This window comes from Rhinolophus sinicus, chromosome X (assembly GCF_036562045.2).
Source record: "Rhinolophus sinicus isolate RSC01 chromosome X, ASM3656204v1, whole genome shotgun sequence".
Lineage (NCBI taxonomy): Eukaryota > Metazoa > Chordata > Mammalia > Chiroptera > Rhinolophidae > Rhinolophus > Rhinolophus sinicus.
The window spans coordinates 49,878,931-49,897,814 of NC_133768.1; the positions used below are offsets into that span (position 1 = coordinate 49,878,931).

Below are 18,884 nucleotides of genomic sequence, written 5' to 3' on the forward strand. Positions count from 1 at the left end.
CTATTTGGAAGGGAAATAAGATATCTCAACTGTTGTTGTCTTTATAGTCAATATATAATTTAGCAGGAACTCTTTCGTATATGTCAGTCTTATCTCCCCAGCTAAATTTGGAATTCTATTATGTACTGCATGTAGCAAAAAAGAAAAGGGCTTTGCAGTTAGATAGATTTAGATTTGTAATTTGGTACAGGCAATTAAAAACTCTGTCTCCTTGTTCACATTCCTTAACCTATGTGAGCCTCAATTTCCTTTTTGTAAAATGGGGATGTAGCCCCAAGAGGCTACATGTAAGTGGTCACAGAATTTGGGTGTCGAATACGCATTTATCATGTACACTGAGATGGAGTTGAGGCAGCAAAACACTATTTATTGAGTGAGTCAATAAGTAAGATAGACAGAATAAAACAAAGTAAGACAAAGAGTAACAGCGAGTTCTCCCCATCTGAAGAGTGTTTCCAAGGCGCTGGGGAACCGAGACAGCGTCTTGGCTTCAGGTGTGTCCGGCAAGCGTCCCTGTTGGAGAGTTGCGATTAGGGCTCCCCCAGGAAACTAATTATATAGGGTTTTTTCCAATAGATCACCAGTCTGGAAAGAATGCTAGGCCATAATGATTACAATCAGCAAGCATAGGGACAATGAATCACAAGTTTCAGGGTAATTATCTAGGGTAGAAGGCAGGGCACATAATTTCAGCAGTTTCACAATGTACATGAGGTTACTATGGCCACAGGGCAACCTAAGTGATCCTACTCATGCTTTCCACCGGTGGGTCACCTATTGTTTAACCAGGAAGGTTGGCGATGATTTCCTGAGTTTACTCCTGCTGACTGAGGAGTCAATGTCTGGGTGCCACCCGGACAGAGTGTTTCCCTGACACAACAAGTGGAAGGCACAAAGGGGCACCTGACTTACATTATATTTACTTTACAGGGGTTAATCATACTAACCTTATAGAATTGTTGGGCGGGTTTGAAGGGATATATGTATATAGCCTCACAGAGTTTCATACTCAGTAAGCACTCAACAAGTGTTAGTCTGCCTTTCTCCTTAAAGGTCTTGATCCTGCAAAGCTTGCCCCAGTACTAACATATAGTAAGGCTTGGAAATTTCCTCTTTGGATTATCTGGGGCAGCCATTTATGCTGCATTTTCAGGTGATCCTCTGTTAGAGTTTGTATAGGAAAAACTCTGGGTGCAATTCTAGGGTAGACAAAGACACTTTACTGTCTTCCTTACTTGTGTTTCTCCAGGCAGTCCCTCTGTCCACGCCAAACATGTGTACTGCCTTCCCTTTTGGTCTATGAAGACCAAAGTAGTGACTCAGTAATGGTAGGGTTTCAGGCATCAGAAGGATCAAATTTTAGGGTAGGATGGTACTCCCAGTGCTCCATATTTCACAGCCTTCTGGATCTACACAGAAAGCCATTTCTGAAGGAATAGGAGAGAGAATGAAATTCCTTCTGACTCCAGAAAAGAGTATGGACAGAACAGTGACAAATAACAAAAGGCTGGATAGATAGTTATTTAGAACTATTTCATTGAGTCAAAAAAAAAACTTTTTTGACCCAGGAAATGGGTATGACTGTACTTTCTTTTTCTTCTTTTTTTTATTTGGGGAAGTGGAACAGGACTTTACTGGGGAACAGTGTGTACTTCCAGGACTTCTTCCAAGTCAAGTTGTTGTCCTTTCAGTCTTAGTTGTGGAGGGTGCAGCTCAGCTTCAGGTCCAGTTGCCATTGTTAGTTGCAGGAGGCACAGCCCACCATCCTTTGCAGGAGTTGGAACCGGCAACCTTGTGGTTGAGAGGACACTTTCCAACTGACTGAGCCGTCCAGGAGCTCAGCGGTAGCTCAGCTCAAGGTGCCGTGTTCGATCTTAGTTGTAGGGGGCGCAGGCAACCATCCCTTGCGGGAGTCGAGGAGTTGAACTGGCAACCTTATGGTTGAGAGCTCAGGCTCCAAGCAACTGAGCCATCTGGCACTGGCCCATGTGGGAATTGAACCGGCAGCCTTTGACGTTAGGAACACGGAGCTCCAACCACCTGAGCCATTGGGCCAGCCCATGACTGTACTTTCTTTACTGTGACCACCTTAAGACATAGCTATTTTTGAGAAACAACCGTTAAATATATGATTTCTCCTCTTTTCACCCTAAGCTCTATTTTTGAAATTACTTGGGCTTTAGCATCTCTTTGGACGTGATGTGGTTAGACATGCAACTAAAAAAGCAAATAACAGTAGTTTTTTGTTTTTCTTTTGGCAGCAAACCTCATATTGTGCTCTTATGCTGTCACATCTTGGGACAACTGTCAGGAAAACTCCAGGGAGCTAGGAGTGCAGGTGGGAGGTCAATCAGAAAATTCTTAATAGACATCTTAACCCAGATTTGTTGCAGACTTGCTGGTGAAGAGCTATGCATTACAAGTTTTACATGGCTGATTGTGATCAAAGCATTTTTGAAAATATTGCAAAACAGACAAGCTGAAAACAAGTGTCTTTTGCTGTGATTGTACTATTAGATTAAGCAATAGGAAGCTAGTGGCTTAAGTACTCATGACAGTATTCATTTCAAAATGCACACAGATCTCTCTGGTTACCAAAGAACTACAATTGGCAATACTACAGTGGTCTAGTGCCAAACAGACTAACTGGGGATTCAGATTTGATTTTCTTCCTAGGTATTTTTTGTAAGTAGATTATCAAAAGAATGAAAAGGCAGCTTCAAATGTGATTTGTTCACTCCTCCTTTACCCCACAGTTAAATCCTTATGCACAGGGTAGGCAAAGACAGGCTTATTATTTTCCTAACTAATTAGAGTGGCCTTTCTTAGGGCAGTATTTGAAATAAACAGAACCAATTGGAGGGAATCTATATATCTGAATTTCTCTTTGCAGAAGTTAGCTAGGTAACAAACTATAACCCATTAAAAATGACAAAATACACATCCATACAATTGTTTATTCACTTATAGGCCTCATGTGTAAGAATTTAGTCATAGAAATTGTGAGCATCCATTTAGAAAGTTTCCAGATTTCTCTTGTAATACTATATTTTCATTGTTCTGGTCCAATATACTATAACATTTGTGGTCTTAGTTTTCAGAGATGGCCAGTTATATTAAATTTTACATCATCCTTTATCTAAAACTGTAGATTGTATGCAGTATAGATGAATGTAACATACAGCATTTGAGCTATCATTATTAAGGCTAGTGTAAGTGGCATCAACAATAGAAGTAAGTGCTTGTTCTCTCTTCTAAGTGTTTTGCACTCATTGGCTTTGTCATTCACTTGGCCCCTCTCACCTAACCACTTTGTATGGATAGCCATCCATAAGACATGGATAGCCATGTCTTAGCTTCCTATTTAAATGCCATGTTGTAAATGAACTTTTTAATATATCTATGTCTAATCCCTCCCACTAGATTTTAATCTTGTATAGGAATTTCTGCTATTTTTCTTGAGACATTTTAGAGAACCTAATAAGATTCTTACACATGTAAGAGGCACACAAGAAATATTGTTAAAATGGCTACTAAATAAAATTTCATGCAATCATTTTAGATTTTAGTGCATCATAGTTAGACCCTTTATAAGTGTTTAGTAAAGTATCAGCTGAGACAATGTGACAGAGGTTGATTATAAAACAAGACAAAAACCCCACCTTGATTAAATGGTCTATGGTAGGTTGACACTTTCATGAAAAAGAATCTTGTTTTCCCATCTGAAGCATGATTATTACAGTTTTGTTATTCCTTTGGAATTTAAACATTCACACTGGCCCTGTCTAAAGCAGAAACCTTGTCAGTTTCCTTCCTTTAAAAGAAACTTTACCCTTGACATGGCAGGCAAGGAACTTAGGCTAGCTGGAGAGCAGCTGCTTCCTCCAGGCAACAGTTGCTCAGTAGCCCAGCTCTTTGTTTTCAGAGGGAAGGGTACCTTGATTCTCAAACCCTGACATGTAGGCGTAAATAACAGTATTCTTTGTGTGGAGGTGGGGGGGTGTGGTTTGCTCTTTGAAAAAAAGATTGATTTAAATTGCTGCAGAGTGCCACTGTCCACTGGAAGTGCTTTTGTGTGATGAAAGGCTATCAATAACCTTTTTATTTTATTTTATTAGTTTCAGGTGTACAAAACAATGTAATAGACATTTATCGTTTATACCCTTCACAAAGTGATAACCCCCTCCCCCAATCTACTACCCCTTGACATCACATACTTACAACTCTAAATTATCTTTTCCTGTAGGAAATTTAAATTTTATTCTTTAGTGAATCCTTGTGACACCCATTCCTAGTTGTTTTTGCAGTGTATGGTTCTTGCAGTCACATCGTTTTACTGTGTACTTTTGTTGGTTTTTTTTTTTTTTTTCAATTGGGGAATATTGGGAAATAGAGTATCCAAGGCAAGTTGCTATCCTTCAATCTAGTTGTGGAGGGCGCAGCTCAGCTCCAAGTCCAGTTACCATTTTCAATCTTAGTTGCAGGGGGCGCAGCCCACCATCCCATGTGGGCATTGAACCGGCATCCTTGTTGTTAAGAGCTCACACTCTAACCAACTGAGCCATCTGGCCACCCCTCCGGCAGCTCAGTGGCAGCTTATTTTCTTCAATCTATTTGTGGAGGGCGCAGCTCACTGGCCCATGTGGGAATCAAATAGGCAACTGTGTTGTTAAGAGCTCACGCTCTAACCAACTGAGTCATCCGGCCACCCTGTACCTTTGTTTAAGTCCCATTGGGGAAATAGGAAATTAGCGTCACCTGAAACCCCTTTGTCAGGATGTGTTGTCATGAACATGTGCCTGTAGGCATGTAAGAAAGGCAATAGCTCTTTAGATATAAAATATCCCTTGATGGAAATAAACTCAATATGTGAAATATTGAACTTACAGATATGATCAAGTTAGGAAACAATTTTTTTTACATTCCCTGAAGATTCAAAGCTGAACAAATGTTCATGTTTGACAGACCAGAACCTATGAATAAAGTGTTATTATGGCCCATTCTGTTCAGCCTTATGGAGATGTAGAACACTCTAGGAGGCATGTGTACTTATTGTCAGGTAGTTCTGGAGCATGGGAGAAATACTTGTGGTCCAGAGCTGATGGCTGGAGGGTAGAGATACTAGTGAAGGTATACGATAATGTCCAGGAATACCAGACCTGGCCACCATCTTAAATCAGCACAGTGAACAGTGTTCTCAACATAGTAAGCATTCAATTAGGGGAAAGGCCTCAAAATGTTATTTATTTTAAAGGTCTGCTGCCTTTTGTCTCTCACACAAAAATGCCAGGTGGCATTCACCCAGAGCTGTGTATATAGTTCCTAGCATGTTAGCTAAACGTTAATCTTCATTCATTCAAACAGTATCTGTTGGAATGCCAAGTGCCCGAAAGTACCATATTTATGGGACATCCTTATATTTACTTAAATTTGTAAATATGCAAATGATTGACCAATTGCTCAACACACTTCATCAAGTGTATAGTCCATTAGACATTCATGCCTGATTATTTGACTTCTGCATTGATTTTTTCAAAATTAAAAAGGGGGTATATGTTGTATTTAGACTGAAACTGATTTTATAAGCTAATAAGGAATAGGATTCCTGTTAGAAAAAATTATCTTGTTGCAAATTTTGCTGGATTGTAACAGATCTTTAAAGAAAGGCTAAACTAAATAGGGCTAAACTAAATATATTCTGAACTAAATAGCCTGTAGAATTTTAGTTCCTATTGGGGGAAATTGAGAATTTTTTTCTTGGGGTTGTGTGATGAGAGAGAAAATTACTTACACACAATGACAAACAAGTTTAAAGGACAAAGATAAAACTTCTGTGTATGCATGCATGTGTGGGAGTATGCAAATCCTTGGGGGCCTTGACTGTATGGAAGTTTATTATTTTGCGTTTTTATTTCCATTGGGAAGACTACTTCATTTGATTTTATATTTATGGTGATTCCTCTCTATGTGCCTTTTTAGTGTGACTCCATGAAGAAACTTTTATTGATTATGCTCTACACCTTAGAAATGTTAAATAAGAGTTTTAAATTTGGATAAATTACCATCGATGTGTGAATTAAGGTTTTAAAAGAAATTGATATTAGAGGAGAAACCTAACTAAAAAGTGTTAATTTGTTACTTTAAAGCTCTCTTATAGGTATGAGTAGGCAACAAAATTAGTGTATTATCTTTACCTGTTAATCTAGTTGAAGTAGCACAGACACACATGAACCATACCTTTGCAGCATATGTTAAGATTAATCAGTGGTACAAGTATATTCCAGACTTACTATATAGGCAGACTTAGCTCTTATATCTTCTTATTCAGTTTATATTCTAAACAATGAACATTGAGACATAGAGTGACTCTGAGGCTTGTAACATTCTCAAGGAAAGATTCGTTTCTGTTCATTACATGACGCTTGTTGAGATAGGTAGTAGACTCAGGTGGTTTGGAAAGACTTTCAGCACAAGGACTGAAGCTAAAAGAGACTTCTAAATAATCAGAAAACACAGCTTCCTACTACTCACACTTTTGAATTAACTGCATTTTAAGTTATTGATATGCATCAGCTACCTTCACTTTTGCATCATTAGATGTGGGGATTTTCAGTGAAAAAAAAAGAAAAAGTCAGGTTAGTAAAATGATCTGGGGCTGAAAGCTCTTCCATCCACTTGTGAGACATTGTTAACAACAAAATAACAAAGAGGTGAAAGCACATATCTTCTCTGATACCACAAATCTTGATCCATGTCTTACTTCATTCCTCCTAGTTCACAAACACTGACTTTGTTGAATTTGAAAAATAAAAACTACAAAAGCTGTTTGATCAACAATAGAGTTTCTTGTCCTTTGGGCCCTAGATTAAGAAGAAACAGCAAGATGTACTTGGTTTCTTAGAAGCTAACAAAATAGGATTTGAAGAAAAAGATATTGCCGCCAATGAAGAGAATCGGAAGTGGATGAGAGAAAATGTACCTGAAAACAGTCGACCAGCCACAGGGTACCCGCTGCCACCTCAGATTTTCAATGAAAGCCAGTACCGTGGAGTAAGTAACCAATTTAAATTCTTGTTTCTTTTTTTTTCCCAAAGGGATTGCCTTAAATTCATCCTATCCCTTTCAGCCCCTTGCCCAGATCTGCGTATAGTCATTTCTCCAGTTCATCCTCTGCGTTCTGCATTCGTCCTAGGCAGCCGAGGTATTTTGCCTTCTACTAGGAAGCAAATGGATGAGTCATCCACCAAAAAATTACTTGTAAATGTATAAATACAGACCTTGGACATATAGATAGCAGTACATTTCTTCATCTTAATTCCAACCAGAACAATTGTATGTCCATTAAGAAGCCTATGAAAAGAGGTCAGCTGCTTTACTTATTTAGATTAAAATTAGTTTAAAAAGAGAAATATCTTATTTTCCACTTGAAGCTAGTAATATTTTTTTTTGGTACCATTAACACATTTTCTTAAAATTTTAAGTTAGCTCATTGAATATAGATAAGGCACAAGGGAAAAAATGCTCTTTGACTGATGCTTTCAAGTATGCCATCTTGCTCAGTCTTCGTTTAAATCATGGAGTGGTTTCCTTCATTCTTCATTCACTGTATATTTAAGTACAATTTGTAGTTTATGGCCATTCTAGGCACCATGGCAAGTTCAAGTATAAATAAAACACAGCCTCTTCTCTTAAGGAACTGCTTGGGAGTGGGGTGTGGGAAGAATCATACATACCTGAAGCAATCAGAGAGTGGTTATGAAGCCTCATCCATGTGATGTCATGGTATATGTAAGGGCTGTAAGAATTTCCATTAAAGAATTGTTTGTATTTCTATGTCGTCAGAATTAGCAAGACTGAGGAACAAATGTTTTTAGAGCCAGCAATCCAAATCTTTTAGCTCATAGGTTTATATGGGAGTGAGAAGGACACTTACTGGTGGAGATCCTTTCACATACCAATTCAAAGCATCTAAGGAGGGGTATAACAAATTTGAGAAGTTCATTGGCACAAAATATTTTTTCTGTGAATTGAATTTGTCAGTTCTGAGTTGGGGCCTGAAGATTTCATCTGTTACTGCAAACAGGGCCCATGTGTAAAGATATACTCTGTAGATAAGGAAAAGGCAATTATGCTATTTATTTAGATCGTAAAACCTCAGTGCCTCTATGTCACGTGGGGCTGCCTGTGGGGTCTCTGCTCCCGCTCCCCACATAAGGACACAGGATATGGTGAGGCCATAAAGGAACACCCTGGAGCCATAGGTAGGGGAGTCATACCACTATAGTCTCACTGGAGGCTGGATTCACACGACATGTGACCTGCTGTCCACTTTTCTGCCAACCGACGAACTCCCTGACTTCCCTTGACTCTCCTTGACTCCCCAACGTAACTGCAGCAGTTATATTAGTGGCCAATGGCTCAATGGTTACAGCTGACGGCCAACTAGCCACAGCTGACGGCCATCTACTACCCGAGCCAGCACACCTCCATGTGAGGCCGAGAGCCTGAAAACTGCTCTCGGGCTCTGTCCCCACACTATTTGTGTCATAGAGTCAAACAAAAACTCTGTTTGAACTTTATGCAAATTAGTGAATCTCACGGGTTGGAGGAGGCCTCAGAGTTCATATAGTCCAATCTAAACCAGCATGTATTGTCTTAGCCTCTCCTTTTTAAAGCAGACATTTCAATTTGTTTGACTTTTGAAAACAAACACATTTAGGGTTATAAGGGTAACATTTAAGAAGACACATTTGCCTGGTTTGTTTCTCCCTCAAAAGCCACACTGCAAGGGAATGGGATATATTATGGAAATTAGGGAAGTATCACTGAGAAATGGGAATATGGAAAAGAGGGAACAGGAGGTGAGACTCAAACAAACAAGTAAATATTTCATAGTGGAAAAGGAATCCAGCTTCTAGTGAGTGCTTGCTGTGCACTAGGCATTGACTTGGGAGTTTAATAACAACAAGAATTAAGGTTTTTTTTAAAGAAGAAATTAGATGATGTCATAGAAATGGTGGCAAGAGGTGAGCCTCTTGAAATCTCCCCTGGAATTTACAATAAATTGAACAACTATAATTCCACAGAGGGCTCCCTGTGCAGCAGACAGGCAAGACTAAGAGAGGTGGAACTAAAATCATCTACATGTGGGCAAATTGGGCGAGCAGCAGGGGAGGGAAGCAAGAAATGTGGAGACGAGGGCCACAGGGCAGCAGGATGCAGACCGGAGCTCGGCGATCCAAGCTCCCTGCATTCTGGAGCTACTGCAACCACGGGAGAGGGAAGAATTCAGACTGCTAGTGCTCTGTTATGGTCCACAGTCCCTTCTAAGGGATCAGCATATAACACAGCTGAACCCAATGTTTACAGCAGAGACATTGGAGCAAAGACTGAGGGAAGAAGGGTGAAAATGGTGGTTTAAGCACTCACTGAAAAACAGAGGATGGAAGGCTTAGACTCGGAGCCTAGCCTACCCTTCCCTACTCTCCCAGAGCTTGCCCCAACTCTACCTTCCCAGTGCTACAAGTGGAATGGTAGCATTATCATATCAAAAGAACAGAATATACAGACGTCATCAAAATGGCGGCGTGAGGTGGGTCTCTGTAAATCTCCCCTGGAATTTACAACTAATCGAAAAACTATAACTCCGCAAAGGACTCCTTGCACAGCAGACAGGCAAGATGAAGAGGCCCACTACTGAATTCACCTAAAGATGGGCTAATCCCGCGAGCAGGGCAGGAGGGAAGGGAGAAGTGTGGAGACAGAGCCGCGCGGGCGCAGGACGCAGACCTAGCTCAGTGCTCCAAGCTCTCTGCATCCCAGAACTACCGCAGCTGCGGGAGAGGGAAGAACTCGGACTGCTAGGGCTCCGTTTATGGCCCACAGGGCTGAGAGGACAGCATATAGTATGGCTGAACCCAACGCTTAAGGCAGAGACCTCGGAGAAAAGACTGAGGGAAGAAGGCTGAAAACAGTGGTTTAAGCCCTCACTGCCGAGCAGAGACGGGAAGCCTTAGGCACTGAGACTAGCCGCCCCTTCCCTACTCTCCCAGAGTTTGCCCCACCCCCACCTACCCGGTGCTAGAGGCAGAACAGTAGCAGTGTCAGATCAAAATAACAGAATATTTGCTGTTCTGAGAACTGTGGACCACAGACACAGATTCGCAGCCAACTAGTTTCGGCAAAGGGGAGAGCGCTGTGGAAGCAGGACTGGCTGTTGTGGTGGTTGCCACCATTGCTCTGGGCCACTTCTCACAACTCAGCCCGCCCCTGGCCCCACCTATCTGGGCAGATCCCTGCAGGAGTAAATGGAACTGCTGAAACATACGGGCTCTGAATCTGGTGCAGGAAGACCTTTGGAACTTCAAAAGTTCTCCTCATACCCACAAGGACACTGCACCCTGTGACACAGGTGAACTATTAACAGAGGAGAAGCCTGTCTCCCAGGGAATCTCCCCATTGTGTGAGAAGCTGGAATTGTGCAGAGAAAACATAGCACTACTGTGTGAGAAAGAAAAAAAGGCTGCAGTCGGAGAGAAAATAAAACATTCTACCAACACCTATTGGAAAACAAAAGAAAGACCTCTTCCTATCAACTTGATGCAGAAGCCACTCCTGTAGATGTCTAGGAAGACAAATAATAAATCAGTAATTGCCATGAATAACCAAGGCAACAAGACAGCTCATAAAGAAAATGAAAAGTCTCCAGAAAATGAACTTAAAGACATGGAAATATGTGACTTAAATGACAGAGAATTGAAGATTGCACTTCTTAAAATAACTCAATGAGATGCAAGAAAATACAGACAGGCAGCTTAATGAACTCAGAAACGCAATCAAAGAACAAAATGAACATTTTACCAAAGAGATTGAAAATTTTAAAAAAGAACCAAGTTGAATTTCTGGAGATTAAGAGCCCAATAAAAGAATCGAAGAATGAAATAGCCAGCTTACATAATAGAGCTGACAACATGGAGGAAAGAATCAGTGACATCAAAGATCTGAATCTGGAAATGACACAGATGGAATAAGAAATGAAAGAGGGGTAGTTATCACAGATGTGACAGAAATACAAAGGACCATCCAAGAATCCTATGAAGGACTATATGCCACCAAATTCAATAACCTAGAAGAAATGAAAAAGTTCTTAGAAACATATAGCCTTCCTAGGCTGAATCAAGAAGAATTGAAAAATTTAAATAGACTGATCACCAGTAAGGAAATTGAATCAGTCATCTCATACCGTCCCAAAAGCAAAAGTCTGGGACCAGATGGCTTCACTAGTGAATTCTACCAAACATTCAAAGAGGATCTAATTCCTGTCCTACTCAAACTCTTCCAAAAAACCGAAGTAGAGACAATACTCCCTAACTCATTTTATGAGACCAACATTAATTACACTGATACCCAAACTTGGTAAGGATAACACAAAAAATGAAAATTACAGACCAATGTCTGTGATGAACAAAGATGCAAAAAATCCTCAACAAAATTCTAGCGAATCGAATGCAAGAATGCATTGAAAAGATTATATATCACATTCAAGTGGAGTTCATCCCAGGGGCACAAGGATGGTTCAAAATACGCAAATTGATCGATGTCATGCACCACATAAACAAAATACAAGACAGAAATCATACTTACTTAATAAGAAACACTTACTTAATAAAATAGGTATAGAAGGAAAATACCATAACATAATGAAGACCATATTTGAGAAACACTCAGCTAATATCATAATTAACAGTGAAAAACTGAAGCTCTTTGCTGTACATTCAGGAACATGACAGGGCTGTCCCCTATCACTTCTGCTTTTTACTATTAGCCAGAGCAATCAGGCAACAGAAAGAAATAAAAGGCTTCCAAATTGGGAGTGAAGAAGTTAAATTGTCAGTTTTTGCAGATGACATGATGCTATATATAGAAAACCCTAAAGACTCCACCAAAAAGCTATTAGAAACAATCAACGAATACAGTCAAGTTGCCAGCTACAAAATCAGTGTACGAAAGTCCATTGCATTCCTATAAACTAACAAATCTCAGAAAAAGAAATAAAACAATTCCTTTTGCAATTCCAAGAAAAAGAATAAAATACCTAGGAATAAAGTTAATCAAGGCTGTGAAAGACCTATATGCTGAAAACTATAACACATTATTAAAAGAAATTGAAGAAGACACAAAGAAATAGAAAGACATTCGATGTTCATGAATTGGAAGAATCAACATAGTTAAAATGGCCATATTACCCAGAACAATATGCCTAATTAATGCAATCCCCATCAAAATCCCAATGCAATTTTTAAAGAAATAGAACAAACAATCATGAGATTTTTATGGAACCACAAAAGACCCCAAATAGCCAAAGCAATCCTAAGGAAAAAGAACAGTGCTGGAGGTATCATGCTCTCTGACTTCAGATTGTACTACAGAGCAACAATAATTAAAACAGTAAGGTATTGGCGGAAAAACAGACATACAGACCAATGGAATAGAGTTGAGAACCCAGAAATAAAATCACATAACTATGGACAGATAATTTTCTACAAAGGAGCCAAAAACATACAATGGAGAAAAGACAGCCTCTTCAATAAATGGTGCTGGGCGAATTGGAAAGCCACGTGCAAAAGAGTGACCCTAGACTGCTATCTGTCACCCTATATCAAAATTAATTCAAAATGAATCAAAGATCCAAACATAAGACCTGAAACAATAAACTGCATAGAAGAAAACATAGGCATTAAACTTATCTTGGGTTCAAAGAGCATTTTATGAATTTGATTCCAAAGGCAAGGGAAGTGAAAGCTAAAATAAATGAATGGGACTATATCAAACTAACAAGTTTTTGCACAGCGAAAGAAACCATTGACAAAATAAAGTGGCAGCCAACCCAATAGGAGAAGATTTTTGCAAACAATACCTCCGATACAGGGCTAATATCCAAAATATATAAGGAACTCATACAACTCAACAACAGCAACAAAAACAATAATACCATTGAAAAATGGGCTGAGGACCTGAATAGACATTTCTCCAAAGAAGACATACATATGGTCAATATACATATGAAAAAATGCTCAACATCACTAATCATCAGAGAAATGTAAATAAAAACCGCAATGAGATACCATCTCACACCAGGTAGGATGGCTATTATCAACAATACAAACAGTAACAAGTGTTTGAGAGGCTGTGGAAAAAAGGGAACACTCATACACTGTTGGTGGAAATGCAGATTGGTGCAACCACTATGGAAGGCAGTGTGGAGGTTCCTCAAAAAATTAAAAATAGAATTACCACATGATCCAGCTGTCCCTCTCCAGGGTATCTCTATCCCTTCGATATGGAAACATTTATCCATAAAGACATATGTGCTCCAGTGTTCATTGCAGCTTTATTTAATGTGGCCAACACATGGAAACAACCAAAGTGTCCTTCGACAGATGAATGGATAAAGAAGTGTGGTATATATACACAATGGAATACTATTCTGCAGTAAGAAAAGATGAAATAGTACCATTTGTGACAACATGGATGAATCTTGATATTATAATACCAAGCGAAATAAGTCAGACAGAAAAAGTAGAGAACCATATGATTTTACTGACATGTGGTATATAAAACCGAAAACAACAAAAGTGCAAGGCAAACAAATGAAGATACAAAAACGCAGACACAGATGAGTTACCAGAGGGTAAGGGGGGTGGGGGTGGGAGATGAGGGTAAAGGGGTCAAATATATGGTGATGGAAAGAGAACTGATTCTTGGTGTTGAACACACAATATGATATATAGATGATGTATTACAGAATTTTACACCTATAATCTATGTAAATTTACTAACAATTGTCATCCCAATGAACTTTAATTAAAAAAAGGAAAAAAAATGAATTAAGATTTTTCCCTGTATTTTTAGAAGAGTATGTAGCCACCATTCATACAAAACATATTACATGTGAGGTATTGTGTTACTTGTTTTATGTGTATTATATCTGTCAGTTCTCATGCTAATCCCAGGAGGTAGATATGGTTAATCTTATTTTATTGATAAAGTAACTGAGGCCTAGAAAAGTTTAACTGATTTCCTAAATCACACAATTAGTAAGTGATGCAGCTAGAATTTAAACCTAAATCTGTCTTACTGTGAAGCTCTTCTTCTTTGTATTTAACCACTGCATTGTTCATTTTCCTGTTATTCAAAGATTCCATATTTATTCATTTCTTCTCCATTCTGTATTATGGGGGCCTGACCTCAGGAAATTAAATTTCCTAGTCTACATTGTCAACTGGCTGCCTTTTAGATTTGGCCCATAATAGTAGGTACTGGTTGGAAGAGTGGAGGACAGGAGGAAAGGAAAAGCCGAAGTATTCCCCTCCTTTCTGCTTCTGGAGTGTCTGTACAGTGGCTGAATCTTCTTTATGGTACCAGCTCTAACAGGTACCGCAGCTCCTGGGTTCTGTAATACTACCTTCTCCACTTTTCCTTCTGCCCTAGATGTCGTAGCAGCTTCCTGCTGTTGCTAATCTCTGGGTTGCCTCACCATCACCGGTTTGCCTTTAGCTGTTTAATCTTTTGTACCTAGTTCTTCATATTAAATTCCCTTGTTTAAACTACTGCAAGGCTTCTCAACCTTGGCACTACTGACATCTTGGGTTGGGCGATGCTTTTTTGTTGGGGGGCTGCCCTGCACATTGTAGGATGTTTAGCAGCACCCTTGGCTTCTATCCTTGAGTAGCAGCACCAGTAGCACCCTCCTAGTTGTGAAAAACCAAATATGTCTCTAGACTTTGCCAGATTCCCCTAGGGCCTAGGGGAACAATTACCTCCTGTTGCCAAACACTGAACTATGGCTTAGGTTCCTATTTCCAGACTGGAAGGTGACTGAAATATCTACCCTAACTGCATAGGCAAGGCTCTGATATAGAAGATACAAAATTTATAAGAACAATTTTTGTTCTCAAAGAGCTTATGCTATATATGTGAATAACTAAAACACAGTTCCATGAAATGATAAATAATATGATACCAATATATGGTAGAATACATTCTGGATTAATGTTAGAATCACAGAGATGTAAATAAAGTATCTATTTTTCCTCAAGCAAATTTCTATAGAAGAAGCAGACTATATCATAGTCTGTTTTGTTTACTCTTGTATTCTTAGCACCAAGAACGGTTATTGGAATGTAGTAGATGCTCAGTTCATATTTGTGAATAAATTAATCTGGCTTAATTGAGAAACGCATGTTCTTTTCTCTCAGAGTTACAAATCTGTTTATGCTTGTAAGTACAAGGCCAACAAATGATAATATACTTTGATCCCAAAATACTTACAGAGACAACTAGATTTCCCTGTGCAGCATTTTATGATCAGATTTCAATAAAGCTGAAGACGTAGTTTCCTTCACATGAATTTAAAAACTGACATGCATTGTTTTTGTTGGTTTGATGATAGTAAGAAATACCTCTTGTATGACTGTTGGATTCTTTTACCTAGCTTTTTGAGGTTACTTCCAACTAGCTGAATTGTGGATATGATGTGTATTGGTTATTTTCCTTGAATAGTTTATAGGTCATATGTCTCAATATGGAATTGGTATCGAGATCCAGTTAGTTCCACTTTTGAACAGTGAGCTCAGAGAGTATGGGAGACTGCTCATATACACCTGTTTTTTCAGGTTTGCTCCTTTGTTACCATTTGGAGTACACATAATGATACTTTGACTGAATCCTTATGGAGATCCCAGTGGTTCTAAAGCATTCTGACTGTTAAAAAAAATCCCTAAATAAAAGAAATTCTGATGTTTCTTGGGGTGGGCCTCAAATTTAGGGTCACCAAAGGCTTGAGAGGCTCTAAACTTGATACCTGCAGATCCTACAAGTGCTAGGAATTGTACATGCTAGAAAAGAACCCTGTAACTGGAGATCTGTTCATGAGACAATCTCTAGAGAAGCCAGCAAATTATGAGTGCTTTTTACATCTAATTAAGTCAGGCAGAATGCCAAGCTTATCTACATCTGTTTAAATCAAATTAAGGTCAGGTATAGACATTTGCTGTGTTTTCAAAGTAGGTTGTCTATTGATCATATGTCGTAGTCAAATTTAGGCAATGTGGTTGTTACTTTTGGAGCATTCTTGGTGACTTAGGGAATGACAGTGGAAAGAAAGCCTAACCAAATTCCATTATGTGTGGCTTTCTTTGATCCCCAGATTGAAACTGTTTAGTGGCTTGTTTGCTCCTTTGCTCATATTTCATGTAAATCTCATTCTCACACAGCACAGATTTCCTATTCTTATAGCTCAAAGCATACCTAGCTAATATCTGGTCTACCATAGGTTCTGAGGACATCTCTACCTTAATAAATAATGGAAGTGAAATAATGGGAAACTGGAACAACAGCATCATGCTATAATAAGCAATCTCTTACTGACAAACAATTGGCTTCTTTGCACTGTAGAGAAAGCTGCTTGCCCAGAGACATGTTTAAATTCTGTGTGATATGGAATAACCCATGTTATAGTTTCTGCCCCACAGGAAGAAGAACAGCGTATCTTCAAACCCACATTAAATTGCATCCAATAAGCTTTGCCTCTTTACTCCCCTTTCCAGAATTCTAGCATTACAGAAGATAGCTTGTCTGCCCCCAAGGAGGTTGACCAGTTAGTTCATTTTGAATAAATATACTCTTTTTATTTCTATTAAAATTTTTTAAATTATTTATAGACTTTTTAATTATAGTTGATGTTCAGTACCATTTTATATTAGTTTCAGGCATAGAGTGCTGTGCACAGGCATCTATATAATTTATGAAGTGACCCCCCCCAACAAGTCTAGCATCCATCTGGCACCACACAGTTTTTCCAATATTATTGACTATATTCCCCATGCTTCAATATAAATCCCCATGACTATTTTGTAACTACCAATTTGTACTTCTTAATCCCTTCACTTTTCTCATCGTCTCTTAGCCCCTCCCATCTAGTAACTATCAGTTTGTTCTCTGTATCTATGGTCTGTTTCTGTTTTGTTTGTTTATTTTGTTCTTTAGATTCCACATATAAGTGAGTCATATGGTATTTCTCTTTCTCAGTCTGACTTATTTCACGTATTTAACAGCATGATAAACTGTAGGTCCATCCATATTGTTGCAAATGGAAAGATTTCATTCCTTTTATGTCAGAGTAATATTCCATTGTGTATATATACCAACTCTTTATCCAATCATCTATGGTGGACATTTCGGTTGTTTCCATGTTTGTCTATTGTGACTAGTATTGCAGTAAACATAGGGGTGCATATATCTTTTTGAATTTGTGTTTTGGATTTCTTTGGATAAATACCCATGAGTGGAATTGCTGGCTTATAAGGTAGTTGTGTCTTTATTTTTTATGAGGAACCTCCATACTGTTTTGCATAGTGACTACACCAATTTGCAATCCCACCAACAGTGCAAGAAGTTTCCCTTTTCTCCACTCCTTACCAACACTTCTTTGTTGATTTATTGATGATGGCCATGCTTACAGGAGTGAGGTGATATCTCAATGTGGTTTTTGTTTGCATTCTCTGATAATTAGTGATGTTGAGCATCTTTGCATATGTCTATTGGCCATCTGTATGTCCTCTTTATAGAAATGTCTATACAAGTCCTCTGCCAATTTTTTTATTGGATTGCTTGTTTATTTTGGTGTTGAGTTGTATGAGGTTTTTATGAATTTTGGATATTGACCCCCTTATCAAATGTATCATTCGCGAACATCTTCTCCCATTCAGTAGGATATCTTTTCATTTTGTTGATGTTTCCTTTGCTGTGAAAAAGCTTTTTAGTTTGATTTAGTTCCATTCGTTTATTTTTTTTTCTTTTGTTTCCCTTTCCCAAGAAGATAGATCAGCAAAAATATTTCTAAGGGTATTGAGTGACAGTTTACTTCCTATATTTTCTTCTAGGAGTTTCATGGTTTTGGGTTTTACTTTTAAGTCTTTAATCCGGTTTGAGTTTATTCTTGTATATGATGTAAGAAGGTGGTCCAGTTTCATCTATTTGCATGTATCTGACTGGTGTTCCCAGAGGAATTTATTGAATAGACTGTCTTTACCCTAACGTATATTCTTCCTTCCTTCCTTTACCATAGATTAAATGATTATACAGGCATGGATTTATTTCTGGGCTCTCTATTGTGTTCCATTGATCTCCAAATATGGTTCTGTTTTTATGCCAATACCATGCTGTTTTGATTACCATAGCCTTGTAGTATAGTTTGATATCAGGTAACTATGATACCTCCAGCTTTGTTATTCATTCCCAAGATTCCCATGACTATTTGGGATCTTTTATGATTCCATATAAATTTTAGGATCATGTGTTCTCGTTCTGTGAAAAATGCCATTGGTATTTTGATAGTGTAGAGGTGAATCTATAGATTGTTTTGGGTAGCATGCATATTTTAACTTTATTAATTCTTACTTTTTAATTCATATTTTTATTAAAATATATCCATTATGTTATTTGTAAAACAGCATACATTGTATGATTCTGTTTCCATAAATGTATATTTGCAGCTGAAAGAAGAGCTACCTCAATGCAACTAAATGGTTATATTTGTATAATAGGCTACAATTGATTTTCACTTTTTTTCCTTCTGAGTGACTGATTCTTCTTTTTCTAAAAAGAAAAATTATTAGTTTCAGATGTACAAAACAGCATAATTAGACTTTTACACCCTTCACAAAGTGAATACCAAGTCTACTTCCCCTGTGATATCCTGCATAGCTATTACAATAGCTTTGACTAGATATCTTATGCTGTACTTTACATCCTGTTATCATATATATGTGTGTATATATATATATGTCAATTGTGTACATATATATGTGTGTATACACACACAC

General features: G+C 38.4%; 1 protein-coding gene across 2 annotated transcripts in view; it reads left to right on the forward strand.

The window, feature by feature from the left end:
• Positions 1-18,884, forward strand: part of SH3BGRL (SH3 domain binding glutamate rich protein like) — a 136,957-nt gene that overhangs the window by 103,902 nt on the left and 14,171 nt on the right. For both annotated transcript variants that reach the window (XM_074323575.1, XM_019717549.2), the window contains one exon: positions 6,865-7,050. In XM_074323575.1, the coding sequence (XP_074179676.1) occupies positions 6,865-7,050 (186 nt within the window). The remainder of the gene's footprint in view (positions 1-6,864; positions 7,051-18,884) is intronic.